Below are 26637 nucleotides of genomic sequence, written 5' to 3' on the forward strand. Positions count from 1 at the left end.
AGTCTTATTATATACTATTAGGCACTGATTTTTTTCTCAGTTTACAGGAATATATTTTATTTTCTGGCCTCCCCAGTGAAAGGGAAAAATCTCTGCATTTGCTTATAACATAGAGATTAACACTGAAATAAATCCAAAGGAGATTAAGCTAAAATCATACCCACCATATGAAATATAGCTGCAGTCCCATCTAAATACTTTGTAAATGTTGCATCTGTCCTTGCTTAGGTAACTAAACAAGAAAAGAAACACCTGAGATCCTCCCTTTACCTTTCCTCTCCATTCCCACTGATTATTTGAGATACCTGTATTTGAATGAAACAAATCATGCTCTGCAGGCCACCATTTCTCTGTGTTGACTTTAAACCCACAGCACTGAGACAATCCACTAAGTTACATATAAAGCTCTTGGGGCAGTCATTTCCCAGTCTCTTGTGCATAGACACACCTGATACACAGGCATTTGACACTTCAAATCACTGTACTGTGTTCTTGTGAAAAAAAACAGAAAGTCAAGCACTTTCTGAGGTCAGATTGTAACTTATAGTAAACATCATTCGTTTAATGGTACAAAACATGCTGAAGACCAATGAAAAGGAAACAATACAATTACCATTGTGATTACATTCCATGAGGGATTCTCAGCGCATAAATTTTACTTTAGTGCCATTCACAGACATACGCTTTTCAATATTGTCTCAAAATATGTTCAGTTCTGAATTAAAAGAGGAGCTGGAATGCAAGTACAAAGCCCTGAGTTTTGTTGTTTTAAATACCATCTGCTTGACAGCATATTACATTTAATCAACATTGCTAATTACAACAAACATCCAAACAAAACTAACATATTTTTGTTATAAGATAACAGAATGGAAAAAAAAGTATTGTTCTGGGCTATTGCTAAATGAACAATGTCAAAGTGTTTTAACTGTTTCTACCAACCATGGAAAAACTTTTATTTGGACACATAGGCCATGTTACTGGATAAAAAATGCCTTTATTTTTTTATCTGTATCTGAGTGAAAAAGACTTGTTACTTCAGCTTGGTCTCCAAGGAAACCTACAGAATAGCAGACTTGCGGTGAAGATGGCCATTTAGGTCTAGACAAAGCCATGGTCTAGATATGTTTTCTTGGGGTTTGGTCCAGGCCAGAGGTTCCAGGCCTCCAGAGAGATAACTGGGGTGTCCCCACCCCATCCCTGCTCTCTAGTGGCACCATGACCAGGTGACCAACTCCACCCTTCATCAACCAGCACTCAATAGCATTTCCCAACTGTCTGAAGACCCACGAGCAGTGATGGAAACCAGAAGGAAGAGGAAGTACCTTATGAAGAAGGAAGCTGCAGCTGAGGCACCTGCCGAGACCCCGGCTGGAGCCACCGCGCTCTGTGTGGCCGCCGCGCCGCCGGCGGGCTCCGAGCCCTGCTGCCCTGAGCTGGTCTGAGCACTGGCAACATCTCGGCCACCTTCTGGTGCTGCTTCTGCCTGCTAAAAGAAAAACACACCTACAGGTCAGTACACATGGCCATGACAGGGGAAAATATCACACAGCACTTCAAAGACAGTCCTTGCAAGGGTGAAGGCGAAGACTAGCGGCAGGTGAGGGGTGATACAGGTGGACAAGTGTACCACAGTAGGTTCAGCCACAGAGAAAGTAAAAACCATAACCACAGGGGAGGAGCAGAAAAACGCACAGAACCTTTGTGAGGAGTAATGCACAGTTAAATAGTTTGACAGGTATGAAGAAATGGAAAACGATAAGCAGAACCCTTTTGTTTTACAGTGTTATTTGGGAGCTGGCAGAACTGTTTATCTGGTTCAGTTATGACTGTCAGGAATTATTTCTCAGTGGCACATCACCTACAAGACCTACCCGTTTAAGAGGAACTAACCAAACAGTCACACTTGTAATATGTTTCCACATGAATAACCCCAAGAAGTAAATAAAAGAAAATTGATTTTTTTAGAAACATATATACAGCCCTGGTTTTCAGTATTATCTTTCTTAGCAGCACAAGCGTACAACACTTTTCTCCTGCAAATTGTTCCAGTGGAAGAACAGGAGAGACTGGAGATGCATCTTATCCAGCATAAAGCATTTTCAGTGTCTGAGACACAGTTTGGAACGAGGCAATTGTTTTGAGATTTTGCCAGAATTTTAGACATCTGTATTGTGAAATTTTATCAGGTCTATACCTTTATGTTTAGGCCACCAACCCTTTCAAGTACCGAGTTCAATTAAGCCCCATCAGTCAAATGCTCATTGACAATGCTGGGAAGGCTCCTTTTTGGAAGAACCTGCTCTCTGTCTGGGAGTCCTGAAGATTTAATTAAAGATGACACCACAATAAATATTTGTCAAAAGAGTTAATTGCTTCATGTATGATAATATATGATGTTTCTGTCATCTGAAATACTACTTTGACATTTCCAATTAATTAGCTAAAATAGATTCCAGGAAAGAAGACAGCCTTGTAACGAAGCACAAGCACAATTAGGTACTTCCTGGGATGCCACCAAATTTTAAATTTTGAGCTGCCATAGATCATGTTTTACAACTACAGATACGCAGACATGGCAATAGGGCACTCCCAGTTACATACACACCCTCAATTTTCTCATACCCTGACAATACAAATAGAGATTTTCTCATGAGAACTGAGGCAACCTGGTTATTAGGAACCAAGGAAAAAAACTTTGCCAATCAAGTAGCGCTCAACTAGTGCATGAAAGCCTGTCTGGAGTTTCATCTGGACTCATTCCTATAGGTTGAGTGTTAGATTCCCAGCTCCCAGCAGAAGACAACAAGAAGAAAGTGCACCCAGCTCTTTTGAAGGTCTGCTCTTTCAAGATTAGTACTATTATCAGTATTATGGAGTGGCTGACTAATCCTTTACCACAGAGTGCTACACAAGAAAGTATTTTTATAGAGCTCACCGAAAAGACATCCGAAGCTGAGACACACAATAATATTAATGCAGATTAATTTAATCCTAGTGAAGCTACTCACGCTAGAAGCCAAACTGGAAACTTTGAACAACCCTCTGCAAAACCCTTCACTTTGTAACTCAGAAATCTCATGAGATCAGATTTCTCTGCGATGAAAGCACAAAGATCAAGCACTGCTAGAGATCAAGATCAACACAAAGAAACGGTGTGCCTGGAAAAAGTACTTTAAAAAAGGAGCTTGTCTGTCCGTCCGACATGATCTACTGGCAATGACAGCCAGGAACAGAGAAGCTTGGAGAAGGATCAGATCCACTCATGTGGTTAATTGCTTATAACTAAGTGATGGAGTAATGAACCTTGAGGGGGTCAATAAAGCAGGTATTTGATCATTAATGCACTGAAGCAACAAATGTGTGGTCTTGACCTATACCAGTCACACAAGGAATATGGCAAGTGGAACAACATGCAGATGGGTAAAATCCAGTGTGACACCTGAACTTGGGAGTTACATGAACTGACACAAAGTGCTGATGCAAGTGGGGCTTATACAGAGTCAGCAATTTATAATCTAAAAAAATCTACACCACAGCCTCTGGAGCCAGCATGTGGAGCCCCCAGAGTGGCACACCAGGGACTGCCATGCTCAGCAGCAGTGGCATGATGGCCAGAAAGAGGAGGACCCAACCTGCAAACCCTGGCAGGAAAACAGCTGTGTCTGAATACTCCCCCGTGTGCTGTCAGGAAAACAACCGTGACCCTCTGCCACAGAAGCTGCAGTCTCAGATTAAAAATTACAGGCTCAAGTCAAATTCCCAAGATGTATTTTTTCACTCACTTTCTACTGGGGCTATACCTGACAACAAATCTTGTCACAAAGAAAATTTTGTGTTTAAGCAACATTTGGAAAAAAAAGACGGGAGTAGCATCATGTTTCTAACCAATCACATTAATTAATGTATACTCTAAATGATGGCATGATCTGAAGCTAAATATGAAATCTGTAGAGTTAGCACAAAACTTCATTGAATTTTACAGCAAAGTGTAACAGACTTGTAAGAACTGACTGGAATCTGTTAACAGATCAATTCATGTAAAAGCTATTCACACTTAAAATATAAGACATGTGTAACACACATTCCTTTTACACCACTTCTTTATTTCTATGAGAAGTTAAAAGGCTACTTTTCTAGGAGACCAATGATTGTGGAAATATCAAGCATGTAACTTGAAATATCCAAATCAAACCTGATATTTCAGATGGCAGATGGTTAATGTACTTTCCAAACCAACATATCTAAGTTGGAAAAATTGCTGTTCCCACATTAAACGCGTTTGAAAACTCAAGTCTGTAATTTCTGTTTCTGTAGGTTTTATTCTCAGTTCTGTGTGAACATAAGAGGATGAGGAGAAGCCAGTGAGAAGGCACTGATTCTTGTAAAGGAACAAAAAATGAAGATCTACAAGATAAAATCATCAGAAGAGTACTGCAAAAGACAACCTGTATCAGCTTCACTGTCTTCAACTACCCAATTAATATTACACACAGATGTAACATCAGTTTTGATGCATGGTGAAAAGCTGAAAAACAACAAAATTTCTTCCAAGCTTAGGATTAATTTCAGGGACTGTTTGCACCATCCAAAGGGATGAGATTTTCCAGCACAGCCATATGCTGGTCTCCCTGAGAAGCTACCTCTCTCAGGTGATGAGGAAGGCTCAGGTATGAGGAATTTTGTCAGGTCCAGGTCATTTACCTTGAGACTAAAGACAAGTAATGGGACCCTTCTGGGCCTGGAAACTTCAGTCTGCCACATCACCAAAAAAAAAAAAAAAACCAAAAAAAAAAAAACCCCAAAACAAAAAAACAAAACAAAAACAAAAATTTTTTTTCTTCATTTTAACTAGATGCATCTCCTCAACAAATACTTTTCTGAGGACTCTGTGTGGAAACCAGAATTCTTTAGAGGAATTTGAGCAACTTTTGACTTTTCCAAGCATTCAAGTCTGTACAGAGAGAAAGCTCCAGACTGCAGCTGAGTGGGAACTGTGCTTCTCCATTTAATGAATTTTCATAAATCATTAATGATCAAATGCAGAAAGCACAACCTTGTCATTATAAAGTGTTGCTAGCTGCACTGAATATTTAAAATGTCATAGGGCTCTACATCCAGAGAGTAATGTTTGCTTCAATTTTTTAAGAAAATACTTGCTGGACAAAAGCCATTGGAAAAAAAAAAACCAAAAACCCTCTGGAAAGATGCTAAACCTCAAAGGAAGGCTTTCCAAAACTGCTCTATAGGATCCCTTCCTTCTACTCCCTCCAAAAGCACATGAAAACTGGCACCAGTAAGAGAAGAGCAGAAATGACATTTGAAAATGTCATTCTGCATGTGCAGGAATGAGCAATGTCTTGGTGCTTCATGTCAGCACCTGCGTCATGGACAGGAGGGTTTTGGGACCAGGTCCCAGCACCCATCCTAAGGACATGGGGGCAGGTTAGTCACACTGTATTCCCAGCTGGCAGCATCCACTCACACAGCTGAAGTTGGCAGGGCCACAGCAAGCAGCTACAGCATGAGCTGTTCCCAGTAAAGAAGGCCAAGGGCTGGGGGAAAGGGCAGGATGAGATGGAGGTGGCCTGACAGACTACAGAGGTGGTGTGCTGAGCAGAAAAGGGGCACCCCCTGTCCCTTCCCTGATTCCCAGCACACAGGCTCACTGTTGTGACTAGAAGGCAGGAAACATCTGCCCAGGCTTAAACAAGTCAGACTAGTCCAAAATTACACTATAAACAAGTTGGCCCTAGATGAAATTTCCAGATACACAGGACTCTGTCAGGCCGTTACCATCCAAAGGACAATTACAATTCAAACTAATTCTTTACACATTTGAAGTGCACAGCCAAAAACTAAGCCATAATGTTTCCAGCTTTCTGAGTATTTCCATTCTCTGGACATTGACCTTTGTCCAGAGAATGTCCAGGAATCCAAAAAAGCCAAACGAGGTCATGCCACTTGGTCTCTGAAATGCATGCAAAATATGTATCTGGAAACAGGCAAGAAAAACACAGGACTATAAAAACCTATAGAAAAATAGATCAGCCCCAGGATAATACTGCCATGGCAAAAGAAAACCAGAAGGCTGGATAGAATCACTAATGAGGGAATGAAGAAAATTACAAGAGCCTCTACAAATATGACACACATCAGTTTGTCAGAATCACAATTCAATGTAATTTATTTTACTTCAAAAAACTGGTCCCGTAATGAAAGCACTTAACAGGGTAGGGCAGGAGAAGCACTAAGTGCTCTGGTACAGCCTGAGTCTGTACTGGTGATTTTCTTTTTCTAACCATTTTTACTCCTTTCTGACTAGCAGGCAGACAGAGAATTTTGAGGATTTGTTCTAACTTACTATTTTCCCCTTTCTGACTAGAACATCACAGTCAATTAATTTGTAAAAAAATCTCTTGATGCAATGATTTTGCAAAATATTAAACCTACTGTTTATATATGATAAAACAATAATTTTCCACTTAAATGATTCACGCAAAGACTCTCATGACCTACTAGCAGTGACTGGAACAAATGTGACGTAAATCTGGAGCTGGATAATGCTCGCACTATAAACCTTCTTTCCCATAAGCGTGGATAAGTCCTGCATGCAGCTCCTGTGAGAAACGTCTCCTCCTGACTGACGAGCATTACATAAAGTTAACAGGGCAGCATATGCCAGGCTCAAGTGAAACGTGTTCTGGATAAACTTTTTACTGCCATTTGGCATTGTTTCTGCCAGGGCTCATTATAAAATAAGTAGGGCATTTTATAACTACAATACGCTACTGTAGTCATTTATAACCTGCAGCTGTGATGTGGTAACAAGAATGCCTGAACCTGTAGTTTCAGACTTTTATATGCATCTCGTGTTCAGTGTAAATCAAATGCAGAGCATAATATCCCTTCTCTCAAAAAAGGTTTTTCAGCTACAAGAGTTGCTAATGCCTGGCTTATGATCAATCTCTGAAGATGAGGCAGAAGGAGAAAAATTATAGAGAAGTAGAATTAAATAGAAATAGGAGGCCCATCTGCTGTCACAGACTGGAAAGTAATACAGGCGATCCAAAGGCAACCTCAGAGTGCTTGCTTTTTGAAATAGTATCTGAATGACTGAAGTAGGTTTAAGGTTTGGATCTTTACCACCAAAAGTCATTAGCAGGCCGTGCTCCATGCAGAAAGGATCTCATCCCTTTGGGCAGGGCTCACACCCAGCTACATTCAGCACTGGCGTCCTTGGCAGTACCAGGATGGAGAATCAGCAGCTTCTCCCTTCTGACCAAGGGTTTGGTCACAATCTGACACAGATCTCTCCTAAACCATGCTACATGGTTCTTGAAATTTTTATTAGCGTTCTGGGCAGGCCTCAATCTACAAAAAGAAACATCTTTCCTTTTTTCAGATTGAGAATGTGGGCAATCCCTGCAGGCAGGGCTCTGGTAGTGCAAAGATGTCAGCAAACAGTGAGAGACCAATTCTTTCACATTTCAGCTATTCAGACTCCAGACCAAAAGACACAGCAAGCAATGCTCTTTTTTTTCTTTCCTTCTTCACAGTAATCTGACTGCCAGTCATGTGAACAACACCCTCCTGTCTGCACATGTAAACCCACCACCTGGAAACTCAGGATGTCCTGACATGGGCTACCAACAAGGACACAGATCCTGCTGCACATTAACACTCTCAAATCAGGATTTTTCATGTGCAGTGGATTTAAAACAGCCAGGCTAGAGGAACTGTTTCTTATAATGCCTCTAGGCAAGCATCCGAAAGTGTTGCCCAGAGCCCTCCCTGTTGACTTCTACTACAATAGCTACAGTCTCCAAAGCCAAAAAAAATCTAGCTGTGAACTTCTCTGGGTATTTATTCAAATGGACAAACATACAATAAAAATTCCTGCTTTTTGTCAAAGGCTGACAAGGGCAAGCAAAGGAATTCATTAACAGGCTCGTAATAATGCAAATTTCTGTCACTTTAGGATTTTGTTTCCTACAAGAAGACAAATGCTTTTCCATTATGACTGACTTCCATAGGCCAGACTTCTGACAGCCACTAAACACAGGAGACATGGAGAGCTTTGAATTGGGAGAACTTGTGTCGCCTTCCTGACTCCACAACAGCATTTCTCAATGATTTGGGCAACGCAACAAAAATCTCACTGTATCTTGATTACTCTCTATTCAGCAAAAGAAATTACCATGTTCCCAATTTCATTAAAATCATTGTATTGTTGTAATGATTGACATACAATGTCATCAAATAAAGCAAAGGTGGACGGAGATTGTCATACCTAATTTCTACCTCAATCACACTTGAACTGCTTATATATTAGATGTAGCTGCTTTAAAAAGAACATCCCTTGGGATCAATTTGCCTGACAGCTACCACATGGAAGGCACCCACTGACTAGTAGCTCACTTGAAGAGGTACAAGCTCTCTTTATCTGAAGGGAAAGCTGTCTCTTTATTTCACCCATATTTAGAGATCAAGGTTCAGTTATCAAGGCAAGCTCATGAAGCCCCATTGAGTTTACAAGGACAAGGACAGCTGTGATCATTGGGATCATTGTTGAAGGACACTGATGTCCCAAATTAGGGATAGAGCTGTGCAGATGACACTCTTTTTCTTGTGGGTTTGCTCCCAGTGTTGAGGCCATGTAACCCAGACATGATTCAGCATGACTAGAATGAAATCTGCAAGACTGCAGATTTCCCAAAGCTCTTTCAAGTAACCAATGCAAATAATATGGAATTCCAGAAGAAATTTCCAAGTGTGACTGTGCAAAGAAGTGTCACGCAAGATTTGACATAGATAACCCCACATAAAAGGGGTAAAACAACCTAAATGACTCCTCAACAATACTTAACTCAAAACCTGCAGCTACAACTTGGAAGATCTAAGGGCCATTGATAGTTCCTCTAATTCAAGATGTAGTAGCAGAAAAAAAAAAAAAGAAAAAGAAAAAAAAAAAAACAGTAAGCAAATTCTGGACATCACAATGCAGGGCACAAAGAACAAGGAGAGTGTCCACATACTGAGTCTAGTACTGCATCTCAAGACAGGGTAGTGGAGTTAGGGAAATGACAGAGACAAGCAAGTAAATAGCCAAGAAGGTAAAGCAGCTGCCCCAGGAGGAGAGATGAAAGAGGCTCAGACTCTTGCTTGGAGAAGGGAAGATTGAGGACAGCCTCACTGAGGTTTACAAAGTCATGGAGGCACAGAATAAACTGAGAGTACTCCTTTGCACTGGGGTAGTGAACTCATGAAACCTGCTAGCATCAAGAAGGCTGTGGAGTTAGAGTGTGTTTCAGGGTCAGAGAGGGTTTGGATAGATTCCTGAACAGCAGGTCCTTAAACAGATCCTAAAGGGAACAGACAGGTATGTGTCCCTGTGAATTCTCCAACTGAGCATGCTGGGGAGTATGAGCAGACTGCAGAAAGCAGCCAGGCTCCACAGCTCTCCCTAAATACCATTTCCAGCTTCACTGCTGGAGACAGCCCTGGGCTAGACAGGCTGCAGCTGAGACTCAGCAGGATATTACTAATGTTCTTATCACTCCCATTCAATCTTTTCAAGAGAACCTCAGCATAACTAGCAACAGGAGGCTGTGCTATTCCCATATCCCCCATCAGTATTTCAGAGTCATCAGCAGAGGCTGACAGGGCTCAAGGGGATGTCAACACAGCTACTTTGCATGAACAAACTAAACCTAGACCTTTCCCAAGCCAGGCATCACAAGGGCCACTCTCCCCTTCTTTATCCTTCCACTGCCACCTGACCCCTAAAAAAGCCTTGTACAACTTCATCACCCTTGCACAACTTCATCACCTTCTTTTCTGAGAAGCACAACAGGGACAGTTCTGAATGGCAGATCCATTATCTTTGCCCAACAACACCAAAACCACAGCAACAGGCTCATGCCTACAGCAACTTTCAGATTCCTCCTTCGCATAAGGTACCACAAAAGAAAAAACACATCTAGATCTGAAATAGTAGCAGCCATGCAAATCCAGAGGAATTAACTCAGTTGTCTCTTCTCCAGGCTAAACAAGCCTAGCTCCCTCAGCCTTTTCTAATGAGATGCTCCAGTCCCCTCATCATCATCACAGCCCCTCTACAGAACCCTCTCCAGGAGCTCTGTGTCCTTCTTGAACAGAGGAGCCCAAAACTGGACACAGCATCCAGACGTGGTCTCAGCTAGGGCTGAGAAGAGGTGCAGGATCACCCCCCTCAAGCTGCTGGCAATGCTCTTCCTAAGGCAGCCCTGAATACCATTGGCCATCTTGTTCACAGGGACAGAGCTGGCTCCTGGTTACTTTGTTGTCCACCCAGAGCTACTTTCCAGGAGGTCAATTCTGTACTGATACGTGGGGTTAATCCTCCCCTGCTGCAGAACCCCACGCTTGCTCTGGTTGAATTTCATTATGTTCACCTCTATCCACATTTCCAGCCTGTCCAGGTCTTGCTGGATGGCAGCACAGCACTTTGTGGTACCAGCCATTCCTCCTCAGCAAACTTCCCAAGGCTGCACTCTGTCCCTCCACCCAGAGCATTGATGAATACAATGAGCTAAACTTGAATCAGCACAGACTCCTGGGGAACACCATTGGCTACAGGGCTCCAAGTAGACTCTGCATCACTGATCACAACCAAAGTCCAGCATAGCACCTCTCCTCGTTTGCTCTTCTGTCATTTGGAGAGGAAAATTATCATAAACACATTCCAGGAATCTCCTAGATTGCTTACGCCCTGCTGTGTTGTCTCTCCAACAGGTATCAGAGTGGTTGAAGTCCCTCATGAGGACCAGGACTTCTGAACATGAGGTTGTTCCTATCTGTCTTTGGAGGACCTCATCCACAATCTTCCTGGTTGGGCAGCCCACTCTCTATGTCACTGTGAAATTATCTCATCGTAGTTTTAAAGTTCTATTTATAAGTCTAATAATCCCATCATTGATTACAGTGACTGTATTCAAATTATAAATCCATTAGCTGCTCAACAATGAAATAAAATCAATAATGCACGTAAATGGGGAAAAAAAGGAATTTAAATGCATACATTAATGTCACTCGAAGTAGCACTATTTTATGCACCATCTCTAACAAAACTGTGTCACATCATTAGCAATAATGTGAAAAATCTTTTTCAATTAACAGAGCTGATTTGATGCTATATTCACCAAAGTGGCAATCCATTTCATTAAACACACACATATGAAATGCTTGAAATATCTATGAACTCTATCCATACATCATAAATCCTCTCCTAAGTGCTGAAACACAAAAATAGACACATCATTTTCTATTGATGCTTTTTAAACGTCATGTCAAAAGTTACCAGGCAGGGCACTTCAGTGACTCTAGTTGCAAGCAACAAAGAGCAGCAATTTTTGCCCCGTGCTCAGGCACTCATGCCACAAAACAAAGGGAGATGCTTTCAGCAATGCTCATACTGTGCACAGCTCAACTATCTGAAGGCCCACACCCTCAACATGCCATCATTCCAGTAAACAGCCTGCTGAGAAAGAAAATGTCAAATTCAAAGCACTTTCCAAAAAAACAAACCCAACGCAGATGATGTTCATATACTATTCTACACAAGCAGCACAACAGGGCAATCCTACCTGCATACAGCTGTGCAAATCAATTCCTTTCATCTGCTATACAGACACCACTGCAAGAGTTTTTCCTCCACCAGCCTGCGCACAACTAAGGTCTGAGCTTAGCCTGAATTCATTTGGTTTCTCTGCTGCATTAACTTCTGAAGCCAAAGGGTATTATTCTTCTGCAGCCCACCCTTAACCCATGTAGGCCATGCAACAGTAGCTTCATAAAAGCTGCTCTTTCTCAAGAACTTCTCAATCACTTCTTTCTCAATCACTTCTAAGCTTCAGCCAAAAAATATGAACCTTCCTTGTACAGTGACTTCTAGTGCTGGGGTGGCATGGGATGCATTGGTTATCAGCTCACTGGAGGATTTAGAGTGGAGAAAATTCAGAGTATAAATGGACGAGCAGGAAGAAAAAGAAGCTGAAGGGAGCAAAGTGAACAGAAAAAGCCAAAGAAACAAGTTGAAAGGCAAGAGCAGAAAATTTAAATATTTGGGGTATTTAATGTAGCTTATGATGCACTTGTCAGATGAGAGAGTGGACTGTGGACCAAAGGTAAATCCAATGGATTATAATTTCCACATAATCTCTAAAATCTGCTTGTCCTAAATCTGTCTCTGATGAGCTACAGGTGAAGTCTGGGCAAACATTCCTTATTATTGCCTGTTGGCTTCAATTGTCAACAGAGGCAAGCATGGACTTGTTTCCTCATGAGAGCTGTAATAGCAACTGTTTAGCCTGGAGGGGTGAAAGATCAAAAGAACTGGTTTCAGGTGGTAATTTGAGCCACAAGAGGGTCTGAGTCCTCAAATAGTTACCCTGTCCCACAACCATAAAACCAATGCCATGGTGGAAGTATCAAACACAATAAAAAGAAATGCAATCCACATCCTCACCCAAGAAAATCCACACCCTCACCCAAGAAAATGTTCATTTCCATGTTGTAGTAAACAACCTTTCTGTTAACTCTTAATATTTTCCCTATATCACTCTGATACTTGGAAATACATTAAAAAGTAACATCGTTTACACTTTCAGCACCCTACACTGGGAACAATACAGAATAAAAGAGCACAAAGGTCCCATCAACTACACAAAACAGAGAGCTACACTTTCAGCTGCACGTTTAAGGCTGAATTTCCAACCCACTCTTTCTAAGGCAGTTTGCTCCCGGGCTGCTGGGGCAGGGTCTCACTGACAGTGGCAGAGTTTTCTTCGCACATCACACCCCTCCCTCTGCATTAGCCAAGGAAACAAAGCTCAAAGCAAGGCATGACTGCCCAGCTGACATGCAGCAGTCATAGCAAAGGTCTTTTCCATGGGAATACTGGTTAGGTTAGTATGAGAAAGCATTTAGTAACTTGGACCAAAAAGTTTCCTTCTGCTGTTGAGACTTTTTATGGAGGGTGACCAACACTAACTTTGAAAATAAGTGGGTTTTTTGCCATCCCCTTTCTTTTATGTACTTCCTCTACAGGAGCAGTGACATCAACACTACTGGAGCTAAAGGGAAAACAGAAAAGCCAATATGCAGTCCCTGCCTCACCATCTGTCTAACATTGACTTCTTCAGGATCAAGATGTTATATGTGGAGTCTGAGAAATGTCCCAAAGCTCAAAGACACCCATATGTCTCACGGACAAGATTTATGGTCAATGCACTGTATTTTAATTGTTTCATTACAAAATATATTTCCCACATTGTATTAATAAAAGGTCACTGAGAAAGCTATCAAGAAGGGTTTTAAAAATTAATTTAGAAATCCATTTGGCACGACATTTATCAAAGTAAAAAAGTAAATGCTGGAAAGTAAATCTTGTCATTGTTCTGTTTTCCACAGTCAGCTTTTTTATTGCATCTTTTAAACAAAATGTAAGTCACCCTTGCTATAAACAAACAAAGAGGCTTTAAGGAAAGTCAACAGAGGCTGAAATGCTCTCAGACAAATCCATCTGGTTTAGATTAGGGTAAGCAGAAGACTGACTCAAACTACAAGAAAGCTTGAATTGTGACTAAAATAACTCACAGATTTTTCACCTAAGACAAATAAACATAAGTTTTTAACTTTAGAGTCTATGCACCCATTTACATGTGCTGTGCTGTGGGTGAACCTTCCCTCTCTGAACCTCACAGATCCAATCAATACACTCATACCTAAGTTTAAATTTGTGAATACTCTCAGGAACATACATTGAACATTTGATAATTTTACAATTTCGCATACATAGGCTTTAAAAGCTTTACTTAAGGCACTTCAAATTTTTTAGTGCTCCAAATTCTTTCAATTTCTTGATGGCGCATTTTTTAACATACTTTTCAATCCATCTATAAACTGGTAGGTATTCAAGGAGCCACAAAGCTTTGCCTTATAACCAGTGCCAGTTGTATATATTCAAGTAAGAAACACAGTGTGACCAGGATTTCATTTTGCGTGAGATGAAAGAAAAAGTAATTTGCAAATAAGCTCTGTTTCACTGAGATGTCTTTATATCACGTGGCATGGCTACTTTAGCACTTTTATGCAGTACATAACACTGCATAATAATAACACAGTCAATTTAAAATATACAGTACGACCTCTTTTTTCCTACAATACACAATAAACGCAGATACTTCTAATAGGCATACCAGGTATTTTCAGTGGTTTTATTATTCTACCTCTCAGCCAGATTCCAGCACACCTGGGAAGCCCAAACTCCCCTCAGTCTTCTCCTTTTGCATTAAACTGGGTGGCAGTGCTGAGCACTGCTAGTGGGGTTTGTTTGGGTTTTTTTTTTTCATTTGAGTCTTGTCAGGTTCAGTAGTTCACTTGTCAGGTCTAGAACTAAAAGCATCAATATAAAACTATTTATTAATTATAGTTGTCAAGTGTCCAGCACAAATCAGCTGCCTTACCCAGAGCTACACCAGCTCCCTCCTATCCACTGTGTTCACTGTCTGCTCAGACAACTTATCACTGCTACTGATGATTATTTTTTTTGTAATTTTTCATAACAGGCCACTTGGGTAAAGCAGCTGATTACATCTTCACCTTTTGCACCTTGATTGCAATCCTAGCCTTCCCCTCCCTGAACCTTCCTCCAGATCCTTAATTACTGTTCCTCTTCACAGCTCCCAAAGCCCATGGTTATTATTTTGGTTTGAGCAGCACCCACACTCTGCTTCAAACACACGTTCCTGTTCAAAAAATTTATAATCTATATAATGGATTTTTCACACTTGAACTCCAAACACATATTAAAAATTTACGATGTCCTGCACTTCTGACCCCCAACATTCAGCCCAGAAGTGTTTTCACAACCATAAGTGACATTACAAGGTAATACATGCGAGTTTGGGGAGGGAGATGAGAGGAGCAGAAATCAAATCTTTTTTTTTCCCCTCTACAGACAATTCCACTACCGCCACTATTAGAACTAACCATGAACAAAAAATACCGCTCCTGGAGAAATGTGTGCGGCTGCAAGGTCTCCTGAGGTCTGGCAGATGTACACTGGGGTGTATTTTCACACCCAGAAGGCACTGGAGACACAAGAGCCTGCATCCAAAAAAGGATTCGCTCTTCATGACCTACCTGGGCTCTACCAGCACAGGCACTGTTGATGGGCGAGGCAGGCCAAGACAGACATCCAAGATGAGAAGGACAGAGAATCTCTTGGAAGTGCCTGTTGGTCTTCCACAGCCACAAAGGAAGCCTCAGTAATTATGCTATAATAAATACTTGAGGGTTTGGCAATTAAAAATACTTGAGATGAATCCCAGCCTTAACCTTTGTCTTCCCAAATCTGTAAAATTAATCCTGCCCACTTCATATGCAGCAGCGAGTGAAATCATTGGGAGGGTTGACATTGGGTAGGAGCCTCCCACCAGGGAGTTCAGCACCTGTTTCAAGTATCCTTTGTTAAGGAGAAAAGACATTAATACAGATTCCCAGAGAAACAGGAGTATTTACAGGGTGATCAAAATAACTGGTGCCACAACCAAGAGTGGAAACTCCCTGGGAAAAGAGCCATCTTTTTCTTCTGCGTTTGTGCAGAATGGGGCTGAAGTCTTAAAAATCGAGTCACACATAATAAATAGTACATTCAATGCTGTTTTTCCTACTGCAGTGGTCTTGCTCCAGAATTCCTCTAGCCAGACCAGCTTTGCTCCACAAGACAGGAAATATTAAGTATTACTAAAGACATACATCACTATGAGTATGTATATGCAATGCTCTCTTCTGGGTTAATCTGAAACCTAAACTCTGTCTCTAACTTCAGGAAAGAAAAGACAAAATTATCTCCCTAGCCAGTTTAAAAAAAAAAAAAAAAAAAAAAACAAAAAAACAAAAAAAACCACCAAGGTAGGTAAATCAAATAAACCTTTCTAAGAGGGAAGGAAGTTCAGATGGGAAGGAAGTTCAGATGTGAGAATCAATAGAACTCAGAAAATCTCAGTCTTTGAAAAATTGTAAAATGATGTAAAATAAGCATTGGACAAGAATGTCCATGTGGATACTGTCCTAGACAAGGGCTAGACTAGCTGTTTCCTGAAATCTCTCCAATTCTATTTCCTTCAACACCTGTGATTCCTCAGGGGAAGAGCGTAGGGGAAGCACCACCCAAACAACTTCATCAGACACAAGGCTCTCAACAATACAAAAGGCAGTGGAAGAATTCCGACAGACACAAGAAGCACCATCTGGAAAGAGATGCACTCACAGTCTTCAATAACTACATTTGGGTTTAAATGAATAAAATAAATAGAGAGAGGAGAGATAAAACAACCTTAATACTAGCTTCTCTCCAAAAACTGCTTATAAATCTAAACGATTCCTGCAGATGACTGGATCACATCCAAGCTGCCTCCAACACTCACAGTGTTTGTCCTCTCATTAAAGGTCAGTGCTTTCCAGGCTACTGAGTTTCTTTGCACATTTCTAAATCACACTTAAGCTCTGCTGCATTATACACATTTTTCCTTCACAGGGGTTAAATGAGGCAACAGTTTTATCTTAGAATAGCAGAGTGGTTAGGGAAGACCACATCTATCAGTCAGCATGGTTAAGCAGGAAGAAATCTGTAGCTGGCTGTTACTGAATTATTCAGGACAAGAATAAGGGCAGACAAAGAATGAGCAGACAAATGGAAATACTTCTGCTTTCAGAGTGCAGGCTTCTTAGCCCAGCAGCTTTCCCATTTTTCCTTCTCTATTTCTGTGATATAAAAAAAACTTAAAAGGCAATTTAAAGGTAACATCATACACCATACATGGCCAAATTGATCCCTAATGCATGAAGCAACATTTTAGAGAAAAGCTCTCATAGCAGAAGTTCCTTATAAACTATGAAGAGCTGAATGGGCTACTTTCCCTTTTCTCAGTGAATGACCTGATGTCAGTGGAGATTCACTGGATTTAAATGGGAACCTCTCAGAGATGGAATGTATGAGAATTCACAAATTTCCTTAAGAGAGAAAAGTATGGGAGGGAGGAATCAAGTCTCCAAGCCTTTTTTGGAAGGAAAAACAAGTCAGCCTGAAAAAGTAATGTTACACAGCAACACTCAAATATTTATCTCTGATGATCTTGGAGCTCAACCAGCTGAAGCTACCAAGCAATATTAGGTAGTGTTTACATACAGCAGTACATAAGAAATTATGTTAAATATAAAGCTGCTTGGCACCAAAAGACCTGATCTCACAAGATCTGCTATGTCATCTTTAAGTGAAAACCATGACTTCAAATTGTACATGTCTTATTATTACATACACTCCCCCCTTCACTACCTGAAAACTGGTCAGGAATAAATCTTAGTCAAAACCAGTCACATATTGCATCCTTTTTCTTAGCACAGTTCCATAGATAGCCACATAATGAACTTGCTTTTAAAGGTAACATGCACCTCTAGAAAGCTTTTCAATTTCCCACAAGAGTTTGTAAAATGCACGCAGAATACAGAAAAACAACATCAAGGTTTAAAATCCAAGTGCAGTGACATTTACAGGCATGTGGCTCTGAAGCAACCTCCTGAGCCCCTTCCTCAGCAGCAAACTGTTTAGCAAAACATCCAAGCTGCAGATTAATCCTGTGCATCACAGTCCATCAACAGCAACTGCTGAACTGCACACAGCGTTAGAAGCTCAGCACTAGACTTGAGGGTCAAGTTCATCTTTGATATAATCCCATGAAGCTCCCAGAGTTTCACATGTGACAAACTTGGCCTTTTGTGCTTTTCTAAAGGGGTTAACAGGTATGTGACAGGCAAACAACATCACCTGCATACATGCAGCTAAAACAGATGCAAAAAAACATCTGAGAAAAGGAGATCTCACCATGTGAGATAAGAAAGCTCATGACATCTGACAGAACATCTTTCAAAGCTCTTTAACTCTTCAGCTCTTGAAGTATGGCTTAGAATACCATTAGCTGATTCCCACAAAGATAAATATGTATAGATCTCAAATTGTATCTGCACCTCTCTGTATGTCCACACACACACAAACAAAACTCAAGCAGCTGAATTATCACTACTTACTAGACAAGCCTGAGGCAGGAAGCTGTTCACCCTGGAGATACTCCACATGCCCTCGAGGTACTGCTGAGCCTGGATGGTGACAGAGCTCAGGGCACCGCTGAGACCGCTGGGGGCCACTGTCACTTGGACGCTGGAGTTGGGAAAACTGCCCACGCCTTGAGACCATCCGAGTCCTTTCTTCCTCTCTGCCGCAGAGAAGAGATTATTGGGTGACTTTCCAGGCTGCCTGCCCACCTGCCCAGCAATGAGTGGCAGGTCTCTCTGGGAAGAGACAGTGACCATCCTGGGTACCATGCTGGTCACTGCCCCGGCACCGGGCGCGAGGTCGGGCATCTCTGGGTAGCTGGTTTGGCTGAGGGTGTGCATCATCTGAATGGCTTCCTGCTTCAGCTGATTCAAGTGAGTGGCACAAGTCTCGCATCTGCTCTCTCCTTCATTCCTGTTTTTCTGTAAATAGTCAGGCACTTGAAGCTTGTCAAAAATTAAAGCTGATAATCGTGGGTCCTAAAGAAGCAAAAAAAGAGGGGAAAAACACCATACTCAGTCAAAGTGGTGCAGAAAGAGGAAAAAATAAAGTTCTCTGATTTGCTCTCCACTCACAGAAGTATTTTAAATCTGTCCTGGTAACTTTCATTTTTCCCACTGAATACCCCAACAGGCCCGCAGTGGATTAATAAACCATAAGTGAATTCATTTGTATTAGACCCAGCATGAAAATTATCATCAGAATTAAACAGTGGAGCTGCAGTGTTTCTTGATAACTGCTCATTCTTCTAATTAACTCTCCTCTGGAGACATCTAAGGCGCCCGTGTTTCCCATGCTCAGGAACAATGGTAGTTGAGATGCTGAACCTACAAATACCGTAACTTGATTCAAAGGCATACCACCATCAGAAACCCAGGAAAATTAGACTTTAAAGTGTTTTAAAAAATTAATGCGTGACCTGGTAAACATCTTGCTGCCCTTACCCTCAGAAATGATTAATCAAGTGGCATAAAAGTCAGTTTACATGGTTCTGCCCACAGGACTGTTATTTCTGATCTTTGCAACCCAGATGGTCACAATACTCCCTTCTGCTACAGTTGCTTTAATGAGAAATAGATTTGAGCCTACAGCCATGTGTGAAGGTGTGACAATGTGCACACAAGACCCTGATTTAAAAGCAACACCAATTTTGTTTCCACAGAGCAATTCCCCACCACCCCTCGGTTCATTTAAAGGCTGCTAAGACGTTTTAAAACTCAGCACCATGTTTCCACTTCAGAGATAGAGTTACCTATCTCCTGAAAAACACAAACACCTTCCCATCCCAGGCCTGCTACTGTAAAGATTAGTCAAGAGATTAAATCCAGCCCCGTCGTAAATCTGCTCTCAAGAGTAACACCAGGCAGTAAAACTGACCCAACTTCATGCACTCTCATAGAGCTCTCTAAACAATTAAGGTTTTAATGAAATCACAGCACAGCCAAAGGTTTATTTGTATAATTATTTTAAATGAAAATATTTAATTTTCTTGTTAATAAGTAGGACACACAGAGCTGGAAAATCAGCCATCCAACATATGCTGGGAATATCCCCAGATTGGCACTTGTTTTTAAAAATGTATTATTTTATGCCAAGCTGCAATTGCTCTCTAGAAAATGAATGTCCTATTAGAAAACTAATTCTGGATTTAATTACAATGCACATCAATAAAACTCTTTAAAGAAGTCTTGGCACTGGTACTTTGGCTTTGCTCTGAATTCAGAAAATACTAAAATACTGCTTAACTTCTGCAGCAGCAGCACAGAATTTATCTCATGTTTAGCTGTTGGACTACTCCTGCAATAGCCTTCATCTCTCATGAGACACAGTACAGCGTTGATAGAAACCACTGTAAGTATATCTAGCATCACATAATTCCACAGCCAAAAGCCATTAAGCAAAACTCTAAAAATCTAAATTATTTTTTATTGACTTAAAATAAAAAATACTTTTCAGGCTAAGAAAAGCTACTCCTGCCACTGACTGAATAAAAAATTGATTCACATTAGGGAACCAGCAAAAAAAGTGAGGGGAAAGACACTGTTTCATTTTTGTCTCTTCTCTTTATTGAGGCTTAGATCCTGCTAAAAATGCCTTTGAAGTTGCACCATTTGCTTACCCTCATGAGGAAGAAAATTCTTTCCCACCAAACCTCCCAAAAGATGGTAATACTAAATTAAGAGATATTAGTCAGAAAAAAAAATTGATTAATATTTTAGAAACTTTTTTCCTATATCTTCAGCAGAAAGTGCTATTGGTTAGACTAAAAAGAAAAAAAAGAACACAGACTCAGTGCTGCAAGATTTAGCCTCGGGCTAAACAAAGGCCATGCAGTCTATCTCCCAAGAAAAACAAACAGCACCGTGCTCAGTGCTCCTCAGAAACTTCTCCAAGGGAGAGCCCTCTGAGCAAATACTTGCCGAGGCTGACACACAGCATCTATTCAAACAGCCCCAAAAGCACAGCACCTTCCAGCACTGTGTGCCCTGTCTGCGGCCAGGCACATCCCTGGGCTCGCTCCTTTGATCCAACTTGGGCACACAAGGAAGCACCTGCACGTTCCCAACTGCATGAGCCTCATCTGGCAATGTTTAAATTGCTATCAAATGTCAAAAGTTTCAAATAAGCAATTAAAGCGAATTACTAGGTGAAACAGGCTTCTCATTTAAAAGAAATTACTTCTTTTGATGTAAAGAAAATTAATGACCCCAATTCTAGCTCCATAAACACAGTTTACAGCATAAGGCAGATCAGAGTCAGGTCTGTCTCGCAGTTACAAAGAAATCAAGTGGATGTCATATTAAAGGGGGGAACAAAAATAAATTTAAAAAATATATATATTTAGAAAATTACACAGAGCAAAGCTTATAGGTACATAGCATGCCAAATTTAAACCCCATAACTTACTTACAGTATTACAAAAAAAAAAAAAAAAAAAAAAAAAGGCATCTCATTTTCAATGCTTATATTTTGCCAAGCTTTACAAGGAGCCTCTTAACCCACACATCCAGCCTCTGTGACCCCCAGTTTGCATTGTGTCCAGCCTTCTCCAGCACCTCAGGGAGGGCCCAGCTGGATAGCCAGATTACTTTTATTTTTCCACTCTGAGAGACAAAAACACCTGGCTAATGGTTGGGCGTGAAGGCCAGAGGAAACACAAGTTACTGTTAAAAGCGTTAACCATAATTTAAAAGTTTAGCCAGCCCCTTTAAAGAGGTTTTACTGCCCGGTGACAATGCCTGGTCCTGGGAGCCCCTGCTTGGGCAGCTGGCACCCTAACACGGCTGGGGTGGAAGTTACACTCTCGTGTTTAACGGAGGGAAGAAATAAAACTTGAGTGACCAAATGTGTGACACACACGTGGGAGGGGTGAAGCAGCCAAAGTCATCCTTGCTACAGCTCCAGCAGCAGACAGGCAAGCCTAACAAAGGGAGTATGCAAATCGCTGAGGGCAATGGCACAAAAATTAAACGTACAGCACACAAGCCTCTGTTCCAAACAATGCTCCAAAACCTCTTTGGTCTGCTGTGCTACAAAGAACATGACTCTTTTGTTCCTCCACAGCGTAAATAAAGTATGCTGTCTTTGTCACACCTAGTTTCCAAATGCTCTTCTTTCCTCCTGAACAAGCAGGATAAGGAGAATACTGTGATGCTGTAACATTCACAGCTCCCCCTCCCACTGCAGAAACCAGAAACCCGATTTCAGACTCAGCTTGTTAACTTTTGCATACAAATTTTAGATCTTCAAACATCACAGACTGTTAGAATTGTAAAATAAATGGTCCCACTAGGAACTGAGGAGCCCAGCAGCCCCCAGCAAGGTCAGGGCATGAGATAATTACATGTTCTGATATGAGGACAAATTTTCTGAATGCTTGAATTTACCACTGCTTTTCAGCAAGCAGTTCTTACAGGCACAAGCCAGCTTTGCCAGCTGCTGCTGGGAGATTAAACACACACATGCAAACTGCCCACATGAGAGGAGCTCACAGAAATGGTCTGCAACTTCAGCTGGGCAGGATGGTAAACTTGGCAAACCAGGATTGTGCCCCTGCTAGAACACACGGCAAAACACCCATTTCCTTCAGCACGGGAGCATTTAGCCTGAAGCCTGCCTTCAGGCTTTACCTCTGAAACCAGGACAAGGGAAAAGGAGCACAGATTTGAAAGCACATCCAGCAGCTTGCAACAGCAAGAAGGAAACAGTCTCTGTAATTCAGGTTTCCCCCTCTGATGTACCAGCTCAGCTCTGCTGCCTCCACACGGAAAGCAAGTGAGGACCGAGCAGGGTCTCAGCTATTGGGGTAACACCACGTGCTGCATGTGGGGCACACAAACAAACCCACATTGCACAACTGTAAAGTACTACACCCCCAGACCACTGCCCCTGAAACTACAGACATAACTCAAAGCAACTGGGATGTAGCCAAAGGCCAGTATCTCCAAAAATCCATGCTACAGCTTAGACACCAGTCCCAGCAATCACAGCACAAGGTTTTCAAAGCATGAAACACCAAATTACCTTCCTAGACCGGAACTATTCTGAAAATTTGAAGCAGTTTGTCGGTGATAACAGCACTTAAATTAGATTATTTTGAAATTATAGCTCAACCTGTAATTTCCCAGGTACTTAGAGTTTGCAGTTAGATTTTCTGTTCCTCTAACAAGAAAGAATAGAGAGCTTTTATTTTCCATTGCAAAAGAGAAACAAAGATACAAGTTTTGAATCTTACCTGCAGCTACTGACTTCTAACTCCCAAACTAAGCAAGAGGAGAGGAGGCAGAAAAGCATCTGGATTCCCACTTAAGAAGTCCCTGAAGTAATACCCACCCATCTGTAACCTAATCCTTTCAGCGAGGAACTGTGCACAGAGTGCGAACAAACGATGACGAACAAATGATGAAAAGTCAAATTGCCAGCAACCGTCCTCAGTAATTACCCACAATTTTGCCTGGCACTGGTTTCTGCAGTGCGAGTGTATCCGGAGCAGTACTCTGAACTGAATGAAATTAAAGTCTTGATATAAATATAATTTAAGAGAAAGTAGCAGCACTGAATGTCGCACTAGAAATATATCATTAAAGGCAGACTGAGGTGAACAGCATTTTAAAAGGATGCTTTTGGAGGAAGGAATGTACCATCCCAGTGCGAAAGAATCAATGTTAATGATTTTTTGTCTTAATTGTCCTTCCAGATCTCTGCCGCGCTGCTTACAAATTAGTTTTTATCTTACCTGACATTGTGAAATATCCCCTAATATCTTCTATATTGACAAATACCTTGAAGGTTAATGCCTGCTCTCAACTATATAGCAGTCATGGTGAAAACAAACAAACAAAAAAAAAGCAATCACTATATTCAGCAAACCCAGAGAGTGTTCAATGTAATCAAGGGGGAAAAAAAGAGTGTTAATGATTTTTTTTAGGAAAAGTTTCCAACTATCTGACTAATCTCAAGGGAGTGAAAATATGAGCTTTAAGTCTTCAAGTAATGCATGTTGTGAATTCATTCAGTCACTGACCTCATCTCATCAGAATATAAACAATCAAGGAAAAACAAATATATGAAGCTTTCACAAAAACAGAATTCACCTGAAGTCCCATCTCCTGCGGGTTAATGTATCTGGAACTTGCAGTGTAACTTCACTGTCCTTGAAAACATTCCTCTGAACAAGCAAGAGGGTAATCCACATTCCCAAAGTGAGCAAAACGTGCAGGCATTAGGAAAAAAGTAGATACATTTTTAGGGCCAAATTCCATTCGGGCTCTTTATAGTAATGTCTCACTGCCTTTAGGTGGAAGGTTAATTTAAGCCAATGGACTGTGGCCCTCCTCCCATTCTATCTTCTATCTCCTAGAAGGATTTCTTCCAATCTCCAATCCCATTATTCTGTTTCCAGCCACAACCTGAGGTAGTGGACACAGATATATTCCCTTGACTCTACCCAGATGAGACTCAACCTAATTTCTTTTAATCTCTGGCATCTCAAAAAGTTTTAAAAAAAAAAAAAAAACACACATTTTCTTACTTATAAAAAGAAAAAAAATTACATGGTGTCTCTTTTAAACAGTGCCCATCTTTCTAACAAAAGCCAAGCAATACGATAAATCTGCTCAGAACCACATGACCCCACACTAAAAATGACTGCTCCGTGTTTAGTTATTCGGCAGCTCCACTGAACTCTATTTATTTCCATTTCCTGCCCACTTTAATGTACTTCAGTGGCCTGCAGTAAAGTTAAAGCAATAGGTGTCTGTCATAAAGATGAATAGTGCTATTGGAATGCATAATACAGTGGAAAGAGGAAATGAGAGCAATCTGGTTTATTTACATCTCAGGCTCCCATCAGCACCTCAACCCACCTCCCAATGGCTTCAGCTGCCTTTCCTGTTATCTTGCTGTATAGTCCCCTGCAATGAGTTGGCTTTTAACCTCTCAGAACCAGAGGGGATGAGCTGATCTCCCAGATTTGCTTTCCTGAGCTGGCAGAGTACAGGAGCAAACAGCCATGCAGTGTGTTCAGTGCAAAGAAAACAAAATAAAGGTAGTGGTTGCCATTTAAATTAATTAAAAGACACAAACAAAACAAAAGACCCCAAAGAGATCTGCTATCACCGGTAAATTTAGATCAACACACAGGAACCTGACTACTCCTGAAAAACAGTAATTACTGTTTCACAAAATATTACTTTTAATCTTCTTTCTTTACAATCTAATTAAACAGATATTTTACTTGCCTTTGGAAAATGTTTTTCTTAATTTCATCCAATTTTAACATTTGGTGTGTTCTATAAACTACACATCCAAACTAGTATGCAATTTTATGCTTATTTTTAATAGTGTATGACTTCATTTAAAATTTATGACTTTTAATTTGCATGTTTATTGTTGGTTTTAAGTAATCTTTTAATTTTCCCTCTTGGGTCTGAGTCTTACTATAACTTCACAATGTAAATTCAGTACTGATTTTGTTCATGTGAAAACACCATCTTCCAACACACGTTATTTCCCTCTCATTTCTTTTATAAACCTTCAGGAAAATATTATCACTTGGAACAGCAAGCAAGTATGTGTAGAAATAGTTGCATATCTATCACCACACAATACTTGGTGTCTGAAAAGCCTTTGTTTGATTCTACTTTCAGAAATAGACACTTGGATGAAGCTGACTTTAAGAAATTCAGGCAAAAACCTCCTACAGAAATTAGACACTTTTGTTTAAAAGATAAAGAACTTTCCATCGCTAATTATTTTTTCCTTGAAACCAGGGAATAGATTTTGGTTAGCCTATGAGCACAGTAAATCAGACTATAAAAACTCTGCCTATTAGAGTCGCAGCTGCATAAAAAGTCACAACTTCTCCCTCCTCTTCAAAGCAAACCAAGTGCTCATGGGTTAGAACAGCTACTTGGGAAAATTATGCTGTCTGATGTCGTCATATTGAATGCCACCAACTCCACATACAGTTTGAGTTCAGTGAAGCTGCCCAGATCATAGAATAGCTCTGAATTTCTGCCTAAGGATGAAAATGAGAGCACAGCACCACTACACAGAAACATGCTGCCTTGTCAAAATGCCTCAGAAACACCAACTCTTAATATTATTTTATGGGAAACAAAAGGCTGTTCCTGCTATTAGAATTTGTCAACAGCCTGTGTTTCCAGAATTACAAATTGCACCGAGAGCCTGATGAAACAGACTCCCTCACTGACGAACTCTGAGCAGAAACCCAGCCCAGCCAGCCCAATGGACTGGGAGAGGAGTCACGCTCCAGATGAGATCTTCATCATGTTTAAGTGATAACTTCTTTTTGTCCCAGTAGAGCCATGCCCATTCGTATCAGACAGATCTTTGATGAGGGAGTTCAAGAAAAGCTGGATACCAGCCACAGTGAAAGCAACTCTAGCTTAGAAAGATTACATAGGAAAAAAAAAAAAGTGCTTGGAACACTCCTCTGTATACGAACCCTACCGCTGTTTCAGTCCAACCATCTGAATCCAATTAACAGAACACTCAGCGGCAGAAGTTAGGGAGTGGACACATTTTCCAAATGAACATCATTAGCATAATGTAGATTTAAAATCAACTATGGAAACCAGCACTTGGCATTGGATCACACTCTCTTAGTGTCTCATTCACTTGCTCGTTTTATCAATTATTTGGTAAATGAATACTTGAAGTCTGTACAGAAGCGATTTAGCCTTCACAACCAAAAGGCTGCCCATTGTGCACTCCCTTGCAAGCTACAAATTACTGCATACAGTGCACAGTTAGCATACCATGCAGCTTTTATGATTACAAACGTGGATTTCACTCATTCTTCATCTTAATTAAGTTCTACTGCCTCAGTTTGACTGCTTCACAAAAAAAAAATCTCTGTGGCTGAAAAATTTTGGGTTCTCATCAGAATTTAGGGAGTACTGTAGTGGAGTTGAGTTTTAACTTTTCTCCTTGCCTGGACTTAATCAATGAAAAGGAAA

At 40.8% G+C, this 26637-nt stretch overlaps 1 protein-coding gene across 1 annotated transcript in view; it reads right to left on the reverse strand.

The window, feature by feature from the left end:
• Window positions 1-26637, reverse strand: part of KIF26A (kinesin family member 26A) — a 92685-nt gene that overhangs the window by 43835 nt on the left and 22213 nt on the right. Inside the window, exons 3-4 of the mRNA XM_066321680.1 lie at window positions 18130-18633; window positions 1326-1486 (exon numbers count right to left, since the gene is read on the reverse strand). Coding sequence (XP_066177777.1) covers window positions 1326-1486; window positions 18130-18633 — 665 coding nt within the window. The remainder of the gene's footprint in view (window positions 1-1325; window positions 1487-18129; window positions 18634-26637) is intronic.

This window comes from Sylvia atricapilla, chromosome 6 (assembly GCF_009819655.1).
Source record: "Sylvia atricapilla isolate bSylAtr1 chromosome 6, bSylAtr1.pri, whole genome shotgun sequence".
Classification (NCBI taxonomy): domain Eukaryota; kingdom Metazoa; phylum Chordata; class Aves; order Passeriformes; family Sylviidae; genus Sylvia; species Sylvia atricapilla.